At 38.3% G+C, this 20,931-nt stretch overlaps 1 protein-coding gene and 2 long non-coding RNA genes across 3 annotated transcripts in view; 2 read left to right on the top strand and 1 right to left on the bottom strand.

Annotated features, from left to right (window-relative positions):
• LOC125756005 (uncharacterized) overlaps positions 1–20,931 on the top strand; it is a 71,438-nt gene that overhangs the window by 27,185 nt on the left and 23,322 nt on the right. The window lies entirely within an intron of this gene.
• On the top strand, positions 7,087–7,592 carry LOC112671878 (U6 snRNA-associated Sm-like protein LSm3). The gene has a single exon (XM_035696559.2). The coding sequence runs from the start codon at positions 7,099–7,101 to the stop codon at positions 7,405–7,407; it is 309 nt and encodes a 102-aa protein (XP_035552452.1). The 5' UTR covers positions 7,087–7,098; the 3' UTR covers positions 7,408–7,592.
• Positions 14,711–20,931, bottom strand: part of LOC125756003 (uncharacterized) — a 71,318-nt gene continuing 65,097 nt past the window's right edge. Inside the window, exon 6 of the long non-coding RNA XR_007413790.1 lies at positions 14,711–14,952. This is a non-coding gene — a long non-coding RNA (uncharacterized LOC125756003). The remainder of the gene's footprint in view (positions 14,953–20,931) is intronic.

The raw sequence follows: 20,931 nt of genomic DNA, 5'->3' as shown, positions 1-20,931 counted from the left end.
GTGCAACCTCTTACTGCCTGCACCCAGGGTTGGTCATTTCCACGACCTCCCACTTATTTTGTCACCACATGAAAAGTCTAGCTGGAAGTGTGTACTGTGATTGGTCTCTCCTACTGACAATTAAGTGCTTCTTACATTTGTAGCAGGAAAATGATTAGATCTATTAAGTGTAGTAGAACAGAACTTCCTTTCTCCTCTGCTTTTTTACTATTATGAGAAGTCATGCAACATATTCTTGGCAAGGAGAAGGAAACCTTCCACAGGATGGAATAAAAGAAACCCCTCCAGAGAGCAGTGTTTCAGCAATTTAGTGGGGGAGACACATTGGTAATCTCCAAGGAAGTGTTTCTTGCTTCATGTTTACCCCTTTTGGATTTGGTCTCCTCAGTATTGAAGAATAGCATCCTACTTCTTTCAGAGAGGGTTTGTAGATACTAAGCTCTCTTAGCTGTTGTTTAAGACTAAATTTTTTTTCACTAGGTCTCATGTGATGGCTCAGATGGTGGTTCTCAAGTATAGTCCCTACAACAGTAAAATCTGAAATATGTAGGAACTTGTTAGAAAGCATATTCTCAGCCCACCTGAGACCTCCTGAATCAGAAACTGTGGAGATTGTTTGCATAAATCCTCCAGGTGATTCTGATACACACTAATGTTGGAAAGCCACTGATTTAACTATTTAAAGACTCCTAAGTTGATATGAAGTTTCTTCCTGTGTTTTCAAAATATTATGCTGTGGCTTTTAGCATTATTGTTACTAATGAAAAGACTGCTGCCATTCTGTCTTTATGCTTTATTGAACTATATGAAATTTCCAGTATCTGACCATATTTTATTAAAGTAAATTTACAAGTAATAAAACTCAGCAAAGTATATAAATAAATGAGTTGTGGCAAGTGTACAGCAATGTAACCACCATCACAATCAAGATATAAAATATTTCCAACACCCGAGGCACCTGGGTGGCTCAGTGGGTTAAGCGTCTGACTTGTGATTACGGCTTAGGTCATGATCTCAGGGTTATGGGATCAAGCCCCAAGTCAGACTCTATGCTCAGTGGGGAGTCTGCGTGAGGTTCTCTCTCTCTCCCTCTGCCCCCTGGCGCCTCTCTCTCTTTCTCTCTCTCTCCCCTCTGTCTAAAATAAATCAATAAATATTTTTTAAAAATTTCCAACACCCAAAAACATTCCCTCATTACCCATTACAGCCTATTCCCTCCTCCTATTCCTAGTAAGCTCCTGATCTGCTCTTTGACACTATAGATCAGATGGAATTTTCTAGAATTTCACATTCGTGGAGTCATACAGCACATGCTCTTTTATATCTTGTTCCTCTCATTTAGCATAATGCTCTTGAGATTTATTCTTCTCATTCTTATCAGGAGTTTGCTCCTTTTTATTGCTGACTTAAAATTCAGCTATATGGATAAACTACAATGTGTTAATCTGTTCACAAGTAGCGGACATTTGGGTCAATACAGTTGTCTTGCTTTCTAGCTATTTACAGATGGAGGGCAATTTCCACAGCAGTTACTCCTTCATACACAGAAGCAACATCCCTGCTCAGTCATTTTTGATCTACAGTTGATCTCTATTTTGCATGGCTTAATCTGACAGATATCTGTTCTTTCTATCTTCAAGTTTTAGGGTTTTCTCTTATACCTTGAGTTTCTATATTTCCACTCTTCTACTAGGTTGAGATTTGGATTTATTTTTATTTATTCTACTTAACTCATTTGTATAATTTCTACTTGAAGACTCATATCTTTCCTTGATTCTGGAAAATAATCAGCCATTATTTCTTTAAATATTTGCTCTCCTCTCATCTCATTTTTCTTTCTCTGCAATCCCTACCAGACATCTGGTATAACCTCTTATTTCAACTTCCATGTCTCCTAATTTCCCTTTTGATTTTTCTGTTTTTTCTGTCTGTGCTCTGCATTCTGTATAATTTCTTTAGGTATTTTCTGTAATTCTAATTCTGTCATGTTCTCTTCCGCTAAACTAAATTACTATTTAATCCAGTTGTCTCAGTAAATTTTCTCAATATTTCAACTTCTGGGGTTTCTGTATGTTCCAGTTATTGATTGCTACATAGCAAACTATCTCAAAACTTAACAGCTTAAAACAACCTTTTTATTTTGCTCATGATGTTGTAGATGAGGAATTTAGAAAAGTTTCCATCAGAAATTCCAGCCTAGGATCTCTTATGCAGTTGCAATTAGTGTTTGGAGCTAGAACAGCAGGTGCTAGAGGAGTTGTAGATGGCCAGAGATCTCTCTCCTTCTTTAGTCACAGGACCTCTACATGGGGTCACTTTGCATGGGCTAACTTGGGCTTCCTCACCCCTGACAACTCCTAGGCAGCTGGTCTCCTTACATGGCAGTTCAGGACTCTACCACAAGTGATCCAGTTAGCAAGGCAAAAACTGCCCCACATTTCTGATTTAACCTCAGAAGTCACAGTGTCACTTACACTTCATTCTATTAATTACAAGTGAGTCCCAATCATGTCCACCAAGGGAGGTAACATAGACCTCACCCCCCCCTTTTTTTTAGGCCTCATCTCTTGATGGAAGGAGTATAAAGGACATATTGTAAGAGAAAAGCATGTGGGATGGGAAACATTGTTGTGGCCATCCATGTGTAACAGCTTTGGAAGATCTGCCATGCTACAGGATTCTCTTTCAAATTCCCCCTTTTAAAAAAAGTATGTCCTGTCCTTACAAGTTCTCCCCTGCCCCCACCACCACCATTGGAATACTTTTAAACACACTTAAAGTGCCTTTTGCATGATGTCCTGGGTTGTGGATAAGAACCCGTCAGGCTTTTCAAGATTGCCTTTGCTGGGGGTTCACCGATTACATGCAAATATTTAGTTTAGATTTTTGGCACAGAGTTTCTATGTGATGACGTTATTGTGAGAAATTAAGCCTGCATTGCCAGCCTGCATAGGCAGCATGGAATAAGGATATTTATTTCTTAGCTAACTCTTTTGTTATCCACGGCCCAAGAATGGGAGCCTGGTGCATGATCTGGAGGGGAGCCTAATTATGCCTACTCCCATGTGCAGAACTAAAGACTTGACTGCCCTTCTTTCCACTTGTTAAAATTCACACCCAAAGATGCTGGGATTACTCATAAGACATATAAGTAGCCCTCACCTCTGTAGATTCTCAATTTCTGACACCTGGAAATTTCTTCTTTACAAGCTCAGCTATACATTAAAAAAAATTTTTTTTTTTAGTTTCTAGCACCTTTATGTGTTAGGAGTAGAAAGAGGATTTCCCATGTCTTCTTGGGCCTCATCTTGACCAAAGTCAACTGTGTTTCTAAATATACAGCTTTGGACTGCTGAATGCTTGCATTTAATGGGCAGATAAACTCTTTTTTATGGATCACCTAACTTCGTTTTAGAAGAAAATAGGAGAATCAGATTTTTGTATGGAGGGGTAAAGAAGGCATGGGTGTGTGGATTTGAAGAATAGACAAGTTCAGAACCCACTGGATTCAGGTCATAATGTCAAGGACCCATTCTTGAAGAGTTGTTCTGGTGTGAGTCTGCTCCCCCAGTGAGAGTCCAGAGGACTCTAATACCAAGTGGCAGTCCCTATTCAATGACCTTTCTATTCCTAACAACTGACTCTCCAGTCATCAGTTGGGTAGGAACTCTGAACTGTATATTTCTCAGAACCCTTGACCATAAGCTCTCCACTTGAGGGGGAGTAATAGCTATACCGTGCCCTGCCATGATTCTGTCCAGGCCACAATATTTACCAACCCCAGGAGAATTCCTCAGAAAACTGAAGTGAACATTCTGGAAAACCAGCAAGGTTTAGCCTACTTTTCCTTTATAGGGGAATAAAACATAATAGAGCATCAAGAACCAGGGCAGCTAGAGGGTTCACCCATGTCACAAGTGCAGATTTTAGGCACAGGTGAGATAGGAGGAGGTGAGAATACTAAGGAAACTCAATCTGATCCAGCAGAGCCAGTTCTCAGGGGGAAAATATAATTTTTACTAAAATTAATCTTCAGTGTATTTTCTCTTATCTTCCCCTCTTCTTGATACTTATTCAAAGGGAATTATTTTCAGACTTCTATCCAAAACTGTCCTTTAAAATGGAGACTTGTGGGACACCTGGGTGGTTCAGCAATTGGGCGCCTGCCTTTGGAGCAGGGCGTGATCCTGGAGACCTGAGATTGAGTCCCACATGGGGCTCCCTTCATGGAGCCTGCTTCTCCCTCTGCCTGTGTCTCTGCCTCTTGCTCTCTCTCTCTCTCTTTCTCTCTCTCTCTCTCTGTGTCTCTCATGAATAAATAAATACAATCTTAAAAAATAAATAAATAAAATAAAATGGAGACTTGTGAGGGTTCATATTTATACAACTGTTCATGTATAAGTAAGATGATAATAATAAAGATGATTCACCAAACACTACCCATTCCCCAAGGTCCAATCAAATTCTCACCTCCTATGTTAAATCTTCTCTATCAACACCAGCCTATTCTGACATCTTCTTTCCTCTGACCTCCAATTTACTGTCTATTCCACTCACTGGTCACGTCACACATGCCTCAGGATTTTTCCTGTCATTGTCTCAAGTTATTTATCTCTAATATTCTTTGTAAACTTCTAGTATATTGAGTTTTGAACTCTCTAACCAGATTATAGAATTTTTAAGCCTAGGAATATACATTGCACATTTTCATCTTAATAATTTATAGTACTCACCATAGGCTAAGCATGACACAAGGGCTCCATAAATATTAATAGATGATAGCTTATTTGTTCACTGTTCTTGTTTGGAAGTTTACATGCTATACCATATATTCAGAAACTGAGATGCTCTGGAATACAAAGAACCCTTGAAGAGGTGATTCTGTCTCAGCCCGCTTCAGTTTCCTACTGCAACATGGAGATGACAACACTTGCTGTCTCTGCCACACTGGTAGATAAGACGCTTGTTGTTATGGATATTAGTTGTTTAATCATAAATCATACGTGACATAAATATCTTTAAATATAGCTTACTGTAAAGCCTTGGCACAAGTGTGCTTCACTTTATACAAATGACATAGCTCTGAAAAATTGGATGAAAAGTGAGTTTTCACTGATCTATTGTTTGACTTTATCATTTAAAATTTGATACGGGTCTGTCCATTGTGAAATTAAATATGCAGTAGGAACTTGAAAAAAAGAGAGAAAAACTTGGGTCAGATTAAATGGACTTGAAATAAGGGCTCTGCCCTAATTGTATATTTTTAAATCCAACTTTTTTTCCTGTACAACAACATGGAGAAGATCCATCGATGATCCATCATTCATATCCCTCTTTGTGAAATTTGTACCCTCCCTACTCTTGCTTATTCTCTTCAGAACCCACCTGGTGAAACTCCAAATGGAGTAAGCCAAGTTTCTGCTTTCAGGCTTCTTGAACCTTAAACATCGAGCTCCTTTGAGGATCATATTGCCCTGTAGATTTCACCATTACCAATCTCCTCAATCCTCTAGTGGTATCACCACCACCAGAACTCATGGTAACTGACTTTGTCTCCCACTTAGCTGGAAAAAAAAATGCAAATATGTGTGTGTGTGTGATAAAATAGGAACAACCTCAACAAAATTGCTGCTTTGTTCAGCCCCGCCCACATCCCCTCCCTAACAAACTTACATAACTGCAATATGACTTTGGGTGTCCCTCTGACTATCAGAGACCTAAGTAATTTGACCTGAGCCTAAGCCCTCAATTTCTCTACCTGCATAAGTCAGGAGACCCTCCTTAAGGTTTATGCAAATACAACACTTTAATTGCTTTTGTCTTTATCTATTCCTTTTGCACCTTGTGTTTTCTCTGTAAGGAGCCCCTGATAGCTAGGATGCTTACCTTGGCCTCTTCACTATTTTCCACAGGAAATCCAATTACAATAATGGTTTCATGAATTTCATAACTTCACTGAAGGCTTGAGGAATTAGTTATGAGGAGGTATCATATAAGACATACACTGCCTTTCACCAGTATAGAGACTTTACACCCTATCTCCTACGTCAGAAGCCATCCAGAGCCCCTGCTCCTGATCCATGACCTTCAATACCATGAGCTATTGAAATGTAGCTTACTTCCTAATGTTTGTCTTTTGAGGTGAGTCTGGCCATTCTGTCCCATCTTCAGACCTTTGGGATTCTGGAAAATGAAATTTTCAGCATGTCCTTTTACTTATCCTTTTTGAAACTTTTCTTTGCTTCCATTTTCAGTGGAAAGGCCACCTTTTATTTTTTTCAACAGTTGAAGCCTTATTCTACCACTCATTCTTGGGGTTCTGTCATCCTCTGAGGCCTTGCTCTACCAATTATCTCTTTTCTTTCTTGCAACTTTCCTCAGCCTATAAACATGCAAAGTTAATTTTCTCTTGAAAGGGACAAACAGTATTAAACTAAAAAGCTTAAAAAAAAAAGCTTGTACACAGCAATCAATCAACAGAACGAAAAGACAACCTACAGAATGAGAGAAAATATTTGCAAACTATGCATCTAATAAGAGGTTAATATCCAAAATACATAAGAAACTCAAACAACACAATAGCAAATAATAATAATCATAATGGCAATAATAACTCAATTAAAAAAAGGGCACAGGATCTGCATAAACATTTCTCAAAAGAAGACATAGGGATGGCCAGCAGACATATAAAAAAGTGCTCAAGATCACAAATCATCCAGGAAATGTAAATCAAAACTGCAATTAGATATCTCCTCCCTCCTGTTAGAATGGCTACAATCAAAAAGACAAAAGCTAACAAGTGTTGTTGATGATGTAGAGAAAAGGGAACTCTTGATTGTAAATTGATATGTCTATTATGGAAAATGGTATGGAGATTCCTCAAAAAATTAAAAATAGAACTACCATATGATTCAGGAATCCCACTTCTGGGTATATACCTGAATGAAATTAAATCAGGATCTCAAGGAGATAGCTGCACTCCCTTGTTTACTGAAGCATTATTCACAATAGCCAAGATATGAAACCAACCCAAATGTCTTTCAGCAGATGAAAGGATAAAAAAGATGTGATGTGGGGAAAGGGCGCAGGGTTTGAAAGATGGCAGACGACGTGGACCAGCAACAAACTACCAACACTGTAGAAGAGCCCCTGGATCTCATCAGGCTCAGCCTGGATGAACGAATTTATGTGAAAATGAGAAATGACCTAGAGCTTCGAGGCAGATTACATGCTTATGATCAGCATTTAAATATGATTTTGGGAGATGTGGAAGAAACTGTGTCTACTATAGAAATTGATGAAGAAACATATGAAGAGATATATAAATCAACAAAACGGAATATTCCGATGCTTTTTGTCTGGGGAGATGGTGTTGTACTAGTTGCTCCTCCATTAAGAGTTGGCTAAAACAATTTATCATGTATGGTATATAGGAGATTTTGTATGATTGCCTCTTTAAATGTAGAAGGCATCCAATAGAGAAACCTACGTTCATTTTGATATGAAGAAATGACCAAGGGGATCCCTGGGTGGCGCAGCGGTTTAGCGCCTGCCTTTGGCCCAGGGCGCAATCCTGGAGACCCTGGATCAAATCCCACGTCGGGCTCTCGGTGCATGGAGCCTGCTTCTCCTTCTGCCTATGTCTCTGCCTCTCTCTCTCTCTCTGTGACTATCATAAATAAATAAAAATTAAAAAAAAAAAGAAATGACAAAAAAAAAAATGACTAAGGATTTTTCCACTCCTGAAATGAGTTGATTTGCAGATAACTCAAAAATTCTTAAGCCAAGGGCATTTTAATTTTTTTCCAACTCTTTCAATAAATGTGATCACCAGGTGATGTGACATACATACACAATTTAACCATTAGAAAGTCCTGCCTTTGGGGATAACATGGATAAACCTCGAGGACATTATGCTAAGAGACATAAACCAGACAGAGAAACAAAACAAAACAAAACTGTGTGATCTGACTTACATGTGGAATCTAAAAAAAAAAAAAAAAAAAAAAAGTATAACTCATAGAAGCAGAGAGTAAAAAGAATGATGGGTTCTAGGGCTTGGTTGAGGGGATAGGGAAATGTTGATCAAAGTGTAAAAAGTTATAGTTACACAGAATGAAAAAAATCTAGAGATCTAATATATATGCCTGATTGCTATATTTAGTAATACTGCACTGGACACTGGAAATATGCTAAAAGAGTAGATTTCAGGTGCATTCATCACACAAAAATTGGTAGCTATGTGATGAGATGACATGTTATTTAGCTGGACTATAGTAGTCATCACTATATATATATATATATATATATCAAATTATCATGTTGTATGCCTTAAATATACACAATTTTTATTAAAAAATACATAAATGGAAGAAAACAATTAAAATTATTTTCTATTGTACTTCCCTTCAAGTTATTATCCTATGTTTTTTTCTCTCCCTCATGGTCAGGCAATGGAGCTGTCTACCACGGTTTCTTCAGTTCCTCTGCTCAGTCCCTTACTCACTACAACCTGGCTTCTGTTCCACCACACCATTAAAACTGCTGTCCCTTTGACCACCAATGACTTTCTTTTGCTAAGTAATGGCTAACAATAATTATGGCTAGGATTTAATGAAGGCTCGCTGTGTGTCAATTCTTCTTTAAGTACTCATACATCTACTATCTCATTTGTTGTCCCATTTGTCATATAAAATAGGTACTAAAAATATGCCCATCTTACAGGTCAGAAAACAGCCTTGGAGAGGTAAAGTAATACGTCACACAGCTACAAATTGCTAAGCCAGGACTTGAACCCAATTCTTTTTTACTCCAGTACCAATGATTGGATGTCTAGGTCATATACATTCTCTATTTGCAAAATGTGACCCTGTTACCACTCCCTCCTATGTGCAATTCTTTACTGTTTCAGTTTGCATGAATCCACTGTCTCCTACTCTCTATAGCTACTCAGTCTTTTTTCCAGGCTCTTCTTTTTTGACCCATGCTTTAAATGTCATAACTCTCTGGAGTTTTGTTCTTGGCCCTCTTTTACTTTCATACCACATCATCTCCTTGGGAAGATTCGTATATTCACTAGGAAACTCTTAGTACTGTTTGTTGACTACAACCAACTGCAAGTCTCCAGCCAGATCACTCTCTTGCTCTCCAGATCTGAATATCTAAATGTCTTCTGGACCTAACTTGGAAACAGTAATTTAGTAGGTTTTAAGTGAACCTGTCTGCCTCTGCTGCCGTCTCACCCTGAAAAAATGTTTTTTCTTGAGTGAAGGGCATTCTCATCTACCCTTTTGACCAACCAAGTTGCCCTTAACCTTCCTCTCCTGCAACTCTCACATGTAATTAAACAGTCACCATGACCAATCTATTCTACCACCTAAATAACCCTCTTTCCTTTACAGTCACTTTCCAAGTTCAAGGATACATAATTGCAACAGTCTCCTTGCTGGTCTTCCTGAATCCAATCTTGCCAGCTTTGATCCATTCTTTAGTCTTCAAGCTATAGGTTGGTTCAGATATTTACTACATGCCTCTCATTATCTTTGGACTAGCAGCTACTTGGGGTTTGGCTATTGCTCCATGTGTCTCATTCTGGCACCCAACCTAAAAGAGTCATGGCCACCCATGAGCCTACTGTGGCCAGGGTGATCATTCCAAAATTAGAAGGTTATCAAGGTCTCCCTTGATCAAAATTCTTTAGTGGCTCCCTAATGCTCTTAGAAGACAATCCAAACTGATCATGGTGTATCAGTCAGCTGTTGCAACATTACTATGTAACAAACTACCCCCACATCAGAAGCTTACCATAAAAAAAAATTTAAAAAAAAGACGCTTACCATAACAGTCCCTATTCTCATGCTCCTAAGTCCATAGATTGACTACAACTAAACTGAGCTAGGCTAGAATTCAGTCTTTTGAGCCCCAGGATCCAAGCTATAAGGAGGTAGATTAGATTCAGATCTTTACACAGCATAAACGATTTCACAAGAAAGGCCCTGCCTTGTCATCAAAGTTCTTAGCACAGAACCTAGTCTATAGTAGATGCTTACTAAATGTTGTTGAATGACAATGAAGCCAGATAGGGCTGGCTTTGGGGAAACCAAGAACTTAATTTCTGTGTCTGCAGCCTCCCCATTCTGTATGCCATTTTCTCCTTTATTATGTGCCTTTTCTAGGAAGCTGGTTCCCTTGTGATCATTTCCCTCAGTTCACCACTAAAACCCACTCTCACAAAGGCCATGCATCCAGTAATTTACACATTAATAAAAATATCAGTCTGTTAACCCTTACAGATTTATTTGGCATCTGAGCTTTTCACTGAAGAATCTGTAGCAGGACTTGGACTCCTACTAAAGGAATTTAAATTACCTAGTAAAAGTAAAAGATAAAGAAAAATTTAACATTAAATAAATGGCAAGTTATATTGTCCTCCAGGTAAGGTTCATTCAAAAACCAGTGTCAACTCCCATTAGTTTATCACACAAATGTCAGCTCAACCCCTTCACTATGTTACTGAGAGTTTCACTCAACTAGGTGCTTTATTTTAAGCTCTCCAGGATGAAAGCTTTCTTTGAATATACTACGGATAAAGACAGCTGCCGCAGACAACTATCTTCCCATAACACACCAACATTCATGCCAGCCTCTCCCACGATTAATCCTTCAGCCTGTGGTGTACACATGGCTTCTTCCAGCCAGATCCCAGAATGCCCCTAGAAATAGGTCATCTGAAATAAACATCAACCTCACTTTAAAAAGATTCTATGCCTATGTGGTCATAACCCAAAAAAAGAGTCCTTTGGGGAAACAGGACATGTAAACAGCAGAGCCCAGGCATCCTTGCATCCTGTTCTTCCTTCTCAATGGAAATTTCATATTTGACCTCTCTAAAATCAACAGCTTTCTATTCTCTCCATTGAGTTTGGGCAATTTCTTTCCCTCGTCTCTGTTTCCATTGCTTTGGCCCCTCAACATAATACTCATAACAATAAACATAACTAAGATGCACCTCTAAGCCTGATTACTGGAAATGGGAATTGCAGAGTGGAGTGTAGGGGTGCAGAGGAAACTAATATTTATTGAGAGATTTCCACACACGCTGTTCTATTGTTTTACATACAGGATGTAATTTAACTCTCATAACATTCATCTGAGGTATCTATTATTATCTCTCTTTGTAAATAGGAAAGCCACAGCTCAGAGAGGCTAATTAACTGATCCTTGGGTCCCACAACTAGTAATCAACAGAGATAGAATTAGAACCCAAATCTGACCAATCTCCAAAATCCATGTCCCCAGCACCTGCTACATGTCTCCATGATTGAGTCTTCTTAATGAAAGAATAAAAGACACATTTCTAGAATTGTGTAGTAAGCAAGAAAATGTTTTGATGAACCAATCAACAATCTTCCAATTAACAACCTCATAAGTGCTGAGCTTCAGTTAGAAATTACAGAGGAGACAGAGAAGTAGGTAATGGGCTCTTTCACCTCCAGTAGCTTATGACCCAGGAGAGGAGAAAAGCATCTTGCATCCAGGCAATGGATAAATGCTCAACTGTGTAATACAGTCCAGAGATAGGTTAAGCCAGTGTGCACTGAACAAGAAAGGGACCAGTCAGAGATCTAGTTGGAAGAAACTAGATTAAAGCAGAAAGAATTTATTTAATAGCTAGTGGGCAAAAACCACAATGATTTATCACTTCACAGTCACTAGAATGGCTATAATAAAAAAGACAGATAATAACAAAGAATATTTGGCAACAAAGATGTGGAGGAGTTGGAACCCTCACATGTTACAAAATAGTGCAGCCACTTTAGAAAACAGTTCATCAGTTTCTCAAAGGTTAATCACAGTTACTATGCCAGCAATTCTACTCCTAGGTATGTACTCAAGAGAAATGAAGAGAAAACATCTGTACTTGTACATGAATGCACATAGAGATGTCCAGATATCTATCAACAACCCAAATACCCTATCAACAGACGAATGGATAAATAAAATGTGGGATAGCTATACAATGGAATATTATTCAACATTAAAAAGAAATGAATTACCAATACATGCTAAACATGGATGAAACTTGCAAACATTGTACTACATGAAAGAAACTAATCACAAAAAGAATCATATTGTACGATTGCATTTATGTGAAATGTTAGAATAGGCAAGTTTATGGAGGTATTAAATAGACTAATGGTTGACTGGATCCAGGAGTAGGGGAAAGAATGGAAAGTAACTGCTAATGGGCATGGGGCGTCTTTTGCAAGGACAAAAATGTTCTAAAATTAGATTGTGGTGATCATTGCACAATCCTGTAAATTTACTTTAAAACATTGAATTATACACTTTAAATGGGTGGAGTTGTATGATGTGTGAATTATATCTCAATAAAACTCTTTAAAAGTCTAGTGGGTGCTTACAGAATCTCAAGGAGGCTGGAGAGCTGCACTTAGAGGTTGTGCAGGCAGAAACAATGCTCTAAATTATTTGGGCAGCTGGAATGGCAAAGGCATCATAGCCATTGCTGCTGGGCACAAGACTGTGCTGCTAGCCCAGAGGACCCAAGCAATTCAGCTTCAGCAAGCACAGCCATTACTGCTTCTGGAAGCCAGATTATTTGCTGTTGCTGCTTCAGCCCCCACTGGCCCCCAGAATGGACTCTGTACCATCCCTGCTTTTTCTCAAAGCTAGTTTGGGATGGGAGCATTTCACTGGAAGGGCCTAAGTCACCTGCCCACACCCTACCTAGCTGCAAGGAAGGCGAGGAAAATGAGTGTCTGGCATTGCCAGTGTTGTAGGGGAAAATGAACCATGCCCTATAAGGGTAACTCTCCATACATAGGAAGGAGGCTGCCACAAGGAATGACTAATGGTGCTGCAAAGGTTTCTCAAATTGGAAATAGCATTAGCTGCTCTTTGAAAAATTTTTAAAGATTTATTTATGGGGGGGGGGTACAGGGCAAAGGAGGAGAGAGAGAGAGAATCCCAAGCAGGCTCCATGCCCACCTTGAAGCTCCCTACGGGGCTCGATCTCACGACCCCGAGATCATGACTGGAGCTGAAATGAAGAGCCAGTCACTCAACTGACTGAGTCATCCAGGCGCCTCTCTTTAACTGCTCTTTGAAGACTGGACAAGATTTGGACCCAGAAAATGAGAAAAACACTGCAACTGAGGAAATTCCATTGGAGGTGGGAATAAAAGCCTAGGTTTTTCAGGAATTCACAAGATCCTCCAACAAAATGGAAAGATAAGACATGCTGGTGTCTTAACAGATAACAGATAATAGAGAAAGAATGGCACCAAGCTCTGGGATATGCAGCTGAAGAGGCTTTAAAAGAAAAGTTACCGAAGGTAGGTCATTAGAGGATATCCTCAAGGTCCAAATCACTTGTCAGAATTTCTCTGTACTCTTGTAGTCACCAGGGCCTTCAGTGACAACTGGAAAGTTAGAACCAACCAGTCCCCCAAGTATCACAAAGGAGGCACCCAGGTGGTTTCTTCACTTCCTTTGTTTTGTCCCCTTGCACGCCTGGGCAGGAAACAAAGCAGTGGAAACAGGGGCTGCTTTTGAGGTGTATTCAAATGGGGGCCATGGTGGCAGTTTGGGGGTGGGACATGTTATTTCTAGCTTAGGCTGTTGAGACTTTGCCAAATGACTTCTTTTTCTCCCTGTATCTCCCATGAACACAGGATAGATTGATCCCTTTCTCAGACAATCCCACATCATTTCTTTCCATTCTTTGGAGCTCTAAATCTTTGTTCCACCTGGGTAGCTGGAATGATGTAGGGCAGTCTGGAAGAGGGTCTGGCCCTTTCACCATAGTTCATTTCATTTTTATGCTCCCTTTCTATCTGGCTTTTCTTAATAGCTTTGAGATGAATTTCCTTTCAGCCTTGCTCTGGCCTTGTGAAAGCAAAGAGTTGAGTTATTACACACGATAGGAGCATTTATTTATCTGGCTTTCATCAAGATAAATAACAAATTTATATAAAATCTTAGCACATCAAAAAAATTCCAATGTAGAAAAAATAACCAAGGTTTACTTAATGGTTTTGCAAAAACTTTGTCATAAAATCTCAACATGGGAAATTAATTGCTAAGTAGTATCTTAACCTGAAGTCACTTATAGCACTATTGGGCAGATGGAAGAGGTGAATTTTAGGAAAGTCTCACCATGGAGCTTTAAAAAAAAAAAAAAATCACCACATCAGCGACATCATACATAAAAAGCAGGGATGATGGATTTGCCATCAATAAATTTAATAGCAGCCAGAGCACCATTTGCTAGAAATTCACTTTGAGTCTGAATTATTTTAAATAAGGCATCACACATAAGGGTAAGAAAGAAAAAATTCCCAGCTCAGTTTCCATTACTTTCCCAGCCAGTAACTTTGAAATAGTGTAGAATTTACAGGTCAGCAGCAAAAACTCACTCAACCAGGGAGAAAATGGGCCATTTCTCTTTGGTGCCCAACTGAAGACCCCACTTAGGAGCTAATTCCTGATTCTTGAAAAGTCTTTTAACTATATCATTTCTTGATTTTAACTGGTCTGAAGCAGCTCCCCAGGATACAAGGAAATGTGAGTGGATTGAGTTTTCCCTACATTACAAAGAACATTATCCAGGCTCCCAAGTGGCAACCCTTCCAAATTAGTGTTAAAGACTATGTCACACCAACTAAGAGGAAAACACAAGACACAAATGTTGGCTTTTGTCATTGGCAAGTTAGAAATGCTGAGCAAGTGGAAGAGAGAAATATGCGTTGGAGTTTTGCAGCCCATTAGAGGAGTTTGCCTTTCTGTTCTGCCTTCCTCCATAGAACAGGGCCTGCATGAGGATTCAGAATGGTCATTTGGCTGGTTCTCACATTCATGAAGGGCTTCAACTTCAGACGTTTGATGTTATCGTCAAAGGAGGACATCCATCCAGTCCCAGAGATGTAGTGACTAAAAGAGGAGGACATTCATGTAAAACTTTCATGCATCCTGTTATGCACTATACATTAACATTTCAAATATTATTATGCAAATAACCCAAATACACCTCTCTACATTTAATGTAAATGACATTTAAAACACACTACAATTTTTTTTTGCAATTCTAGTTTTGACATTTTTAATATAAATGTGTGTATATCTGTTATTCTGTTATTATATAGTATATAATACCGAATGCCTCAAAAATAGAGGAACAAAAGAGAAAGAAAATGATCTGAGCTTCTCTCAATTTCTCAGAGACCCTGTATAGAAGGCTATGTTTTACCTTGTTAATGACAAAATGCTATCCATTTGACTCAGTTTAATTGGTTTCAATTATTAACCAGTCCTTACGATTTTAAGTTCCAGAGGTTATAAAAGCAATCTGTAAATAAAAATAATAGTTACTATTCAATAAGCACTAACTACAGGCTGGCCACTCTCCTAGACCTTATCTGTTACTTTCTTTAACCCACAACAGTATCCAGGTAAAGATTATTCAAGTAAAGATTATTATCCTCATTTTACCTATACATAAGCTGAATTGACATGTGCCTAAAATCACCCAGATGATAAAAAGAAGAACTGAGATTTGAACCCAGATCTCCAAAGACCACGTTCTTAGCCACTACTCAAAGATCATTTAAATGGCAGTTACTAATTCAGTAGGAAAAGTAAAAGACACAACTGATAGAACATTCCAGAGAACATCTTCCTGAATCAGTACTAAACAAATACTGTCAAATTCTACTCTTGGCGCTATTTTCCTAGACTTCATGTTGATCAGTTCCCATCTATTAGCTCAGTTTTCCTTTGGACAGAAAACTATCATACAACTAACTAGGCTTCAGCTTTAAATTTTTGTCTTCTCTTGGGATTAGACCTTGACTAGGATTTGGATAGTTCAGAAACTCCTCAGCAACCATTCACAGGTCACTATTAGAGTGATAACCTTATTTGCAGAAGATAATGTTATACTTAAGCTTTGGACTACCTTGCTTTTTCCTCCGTGTACCCAATAATGTGCCTTTATTTATTTATTTTTTTATGTTATTTATTTATTCATAGAGACAGAGAGAGAGAAGCAGAGACACAGGCAGAGGGAGAAGCAGGCTCCATGCAGGGAGCCCGATGTGGGACTTGATCCGGTGACCCCAGGATCATGCCCTAGACTGCAGGCGGTGCTAAACCGCTGCGCCACCAGGGCTACCCATAATGTGCCTTTAAAGGGAAGAACTACCAATGCTCAAATATTTTCACTAGCCTAGTTACAGGTCATATCTTAATTTTAACAAATAATTGTAGCATTTTATTTTTTTTTTAATTGTAGCATTTTAATAGGTAAGATAGGTACATGGAATAACATTTAAAAAGTGAAAAAGGACATGTAGTGAAGTCTTGCCACCTACCTACTCACTCCTGCCCTAGTTCTGTACCAAAAAGTAACCACTATACTTACGAAGTATTCCATGAAAGAATAAGGATTAAATATATCCATTGAAATGTCAGTGTCCCACTCTGAACATTGCATTTTTAGTGATAGGTCTTTAGGATCATTTCATATCTGCACAGGGCTGCTCTCCATTTTTTGTGGCTGCATAGTGTTCCATTAAGGGATGCTCCATTATGGATTTAACCAGTCTCCTTTTGGTAGACATTTAGGTTGTTTCCAGCATTATGCTATTAGAAACAATGCTACAGGGATGCCTGTGTGGCTAAGTGGTTGAGTGTCTGCCTTCAGCTCAGGACATGATCCCGGGTCCAGGGATTGAGTCCCGAATTGGGATCCCTGCAGGGAGCCTGCTTCTCCCACTGTCTGTCTTAGCCTTTTTTCTGTGTCTCTCATGAATAATAAATAAAGTCTTTAAAAAAAAAAAGATTTTAGAAACAATGCTAAGGTGAATGCCTTTTGGCATGTCACAATTTACATATGTAGACATATCTATAGGATTAATTTCTAGAAAGGAAACTATTATGTTAAATATAATCTGCCTTTTCTAGAAATTGTGTCAATTTACACTTGCACCAACAATTGCCTGCTTCTTAGTATCTTCACCTACACAGTGTGTTACAAACTTTTGGATCTTTGCCTGTCATTTTTAATTTGCATTTCTCTTATTATAGGGTTGATTGAACAACTTTTCATATGTTCACAAGTCATCTGTATTTTTTTTTTGATAAAGCACCTATTAATAACCTTTGCCAATTTTTCTATTAGTCTGTTGATACTTTTGCTTATTAATGGATAAGAACTCTTTTTATATTAAGGAAATAAACCCTATGGGATATGTGTTAATAGTTTTTTTTTAATTTTGTTGCTTGCTTTTAACTTTATTATTTCTTGGCAAGCAGAATTTTCTTATTTTTATGCATTAAAATTTATCCATCTTTTCTCTTACGGCCTATGGGATTTGCATCAAACTTGAAAACCTTTTCCCACATTGATGTTGCATAGGAATTCTTGCATATATTTATGGCTTCCTTTTCTTTAAGATTTTATTTATTTATTCATGAGGGACAGAGAGAGAAAAAGAGAGAGAGAGAGAGGCAGAGACACAGGCAGAGGGAGAAGCAGGCTCCATGCAGGGAGCCTGATGTGGGACTCGATCTCAGGTCTTCAAGATCAGGCCCTGAGCTGAAGGTGGCGCTAAAACCACTGAGCCACCAGGGCTGCCCTATGGCTTCCTTTTTTTTATATTTAAATCTTTATCCATCTGGAATATATTAGATAATTAGATACAAGAAGAAAAGTCATGATCCAGTTTGATTTTAATGTTCTAATGATTGTCGAGTGGCTTAAAAACCATATTGAATTTCTTTTCTTTTTCATATAATGTTTTAGAAGCACATTAAGAAGAAAATTGGTGGGGATCCCTGGGTGGCTCAGCAGTTTGGCACCTGCCTTCCACCCAGGGGGTGATCCTGGAGTCCCGGGATCGAGTCCCACATCGGGCTCCCTGCTTCTCCCTCTGCCTGTATCTTTGTGTCTCTCATGAATGAATGAATGAATGAATGAATGAATGAATGAATAAATAAATAAATAAATAAATAAATCTTAAAAAAAAAGAAGAAAATTGGTGTTACCTTCAGCCTCAGATTCTTGTAAAACCCATACCAAACAATACAAAGAAAGGAGCATCGTTACCTCTTAAGAAATAAGCTAGTAGGGGCACCTGAGTGGCTCAGTGGTTGAGTTATCTGCATTTGGCTGAGATCATGGTCTCAGGGTCCTGGGATTGAGTCCCATATCAGGCTCCCCTCCTGGGGAGCCTGCTTCTCCCTCTGCCTATGTCTCTGCCTCTCTGTGTGTCTCTCATGAATAAATAAATAAAATCTTTAAAAAAGAAAAGAAAAGAAAAAGAAATAAGCTAGTATAAGTGGAACATATTTCAAATCTGGACAGACAAGTTTTGGGAGGCTTAAAGCTTATAAATTTGTGGAAAGGAGGGCATTTTTCTTAATGTTCTTTAAGAAAAATGATATAAAATTACAAATACAATATTAGATATAAACCTGAATATTTATTTAGAATGTAAGGAAAAGGGATCTTTGGGTGGCTCAGCAGCTGAGCGCCTGCCTTCGGCCCAGGGTGTCATCCTAGAGACCTGGGATCGAGTTCCACGTCGGGCTCCCTGCATGGAGCCTGCTTCTCCCTCTGCCTGTGTCTCTGCCTCTCTCTCTCTCTCTGTGTGTCCCTCATGAATAAATAAATAAAATCTTAAAAAAAAATGTAAAGAGAAGTTACATAACAAACTTAAAAATGGAAAAGTGAACACATTCTGCAAATATTAGAAAATACAGAAAAATTACATAATAAAATAATCTAATAATATTTTTATTAACTTCTTGACACTCCTCCATAGTATTTTGGCTGCATATTCTTTGATTGCTTCTTTGTATGACAAGGATACTATAATATTATTTTCCATAGGGTAATGAGAAAGATAATTCAGTTTTTCCTCTACCATGATTGCTCAAAATTTGTTTTTTATTAACGATGGTATGGAAATTTTCCTTCAGCATTAAATGTGATATTGATATTACCATATAACTTTGTAGGACTATTGTCAAATTTGGGGAGATCTCTATCAAATTTCTTTCATATATAAAACATAAGATTTCAGATCATTTCAAAGTTTCTTATTCAATGACTAACCTTTAATTATCTTTGAATTGATATCTAGTGGCCAGTTTGTCACCAATGCCCTCATTTTAAAGTTTACATGCTTTTTTAAAAAGATTTTATTTATTTATTTGTCAACGAGAGAGAGAGAGAGAGAGAGAGCACAAGTAGGGGAGGTGGCAGGCAGAGAGAGAGAGGGAGAAGCAGGCTTCTGGTGTGGAGTTCCATCTCTGGACCCCGGGATCATGACCTGAGCAAAAGGCAGATGCTTAGCCAACTGAGCCACCCAGGAGCCCCTACGTGGATTTTATATAATTATTAGTTATCCAGTATTTTATGTCAAATCACAAAATAATATAGATTTTTTCCAGTATTTTCATATGATTTTATCATCTTCACTAGTTGGATTATTAAACAAAACAGGAGTTTATTCATTTTACTACTCAAAATGCATCTCTTCCATTTAGAGAATCAGCTGCAAATTTTGTGGGGTCAAATGCACTTTTTGTTGTCTTTGCTTGTCTGCATTGCTTTCACTTAAATTTTATTTATTTCTGCATTGCTTTTATTTCATTAATTTTATATGAGCATTTCTTGATCAAAAAGAAAGCCAGTAAGTCACAGCTAAAACTGTACTCTGAGGAAAAAATATAGCCTCAGTACCAAAAATATATTTATTTGTAATGAATTTATTTTTAAAAAAGTAGTAACAGAATGAGAAAACCAAAAGAAAGTAATAGGAGATAATAAAGACAAGGTTGGGATTATTGAAATGTATAAAAGGTTGTGGAACTCTCATTAAATCCTCAAAGTTTAATATTTGAATAGGACCAATAAAATGGGTAAATCTCTCTCAAGCCTCAAGAGGGGCAAATATAGAAAAAAAAAAACAACAGATTGGGAATAAGAAAGAAGATAGTATGAGAAAATATGGTAAGTGAGTACTAAATTAAACTCTATAGCTATGATTTGAGAATATAAAGGAAATGAATATTTTTGTATTAAAACATAACACTACATTAAAATTGAAGAGTCAAGGACGCCTGGGTGGCTCAGTGGTTGAGCGTCTTGCCTTCGGCTCAGGGAGTGATTCTGGGATCCAGGGATTGGGTCCTGCATCCGGCTCCCTGTGAGGAGCCTGCTTCTCCCTCTGCCTATGTCTCTGCCTTTCTCTCTCTATGTCTCTCATGACTGAATGAATAAAATCTTTAAAATCAATTACCTAATTCATTAATTAAATTGAAGTTTCACTCATGTTGCAAGATGCATCAGACTCTGCCTCACTGTATCCCAAAGGAAGGACTTAAGTACATGCAGAATTTAAAAAGGCAAAAAGTAATAATTTATTACCTAATTTTAAAAGCTCTCACCCACCTGAAGTTACTAAAGGTCAAAACCTGGAAAATTAAAGAGAGAAACCTGTCAGAAGGCTTTCTTTGGAAATAGCTCAGCTGTGATTCCTACTCTCCTTCTCCACCAAAAGGAGAGGGGAATGTTACCTGCTGACCCCAAGTCAAATCCTAGAGATTTCAATTGGACAACCCAGAAAGCTTGATTTGTATTATCAGGAAGGAGCCGGGGGGGGGGAAAAAAAAAAAAAAAAAAAAAGGAAGGAGCCGGGGGTGGGGAAGAAGAGCACAGTTGTCTCAGTTGTCTGAGGCCTTAGTCCCATCTAAGAAATCTCCTGAGCAAGAGACTAGCCATTCCAGTGGCAGAACATAGGGCTCTGTATTGGGACTGATCTGCCCTGCAGTGTTGTTGGGACAGAGGACAAGGTTTTCTTCCCTTAGACCAGACATAAGCTTTGGGGGAAAGAGAATCGGCGT

This window comes from Canis lupus, chromosome 10, assembly GCF_003254725.2.
Source record: "Canis lupus dingo isolate Sandy chromosome 10, ASM325472v2, whole genome shotgun sequence".
In the NCBI taxonomy this organism is placed as follows: Eukaryota; Metazoa; Chordata; class Mammalia; order Carnivora; family Canidae; genus Canis; species Canis lupus.
The sequence above is the reverse complement of the archived record's forward strand: the minus strand, read 5'-3'. Positions and strand labels throughout refer to the sequence as shown.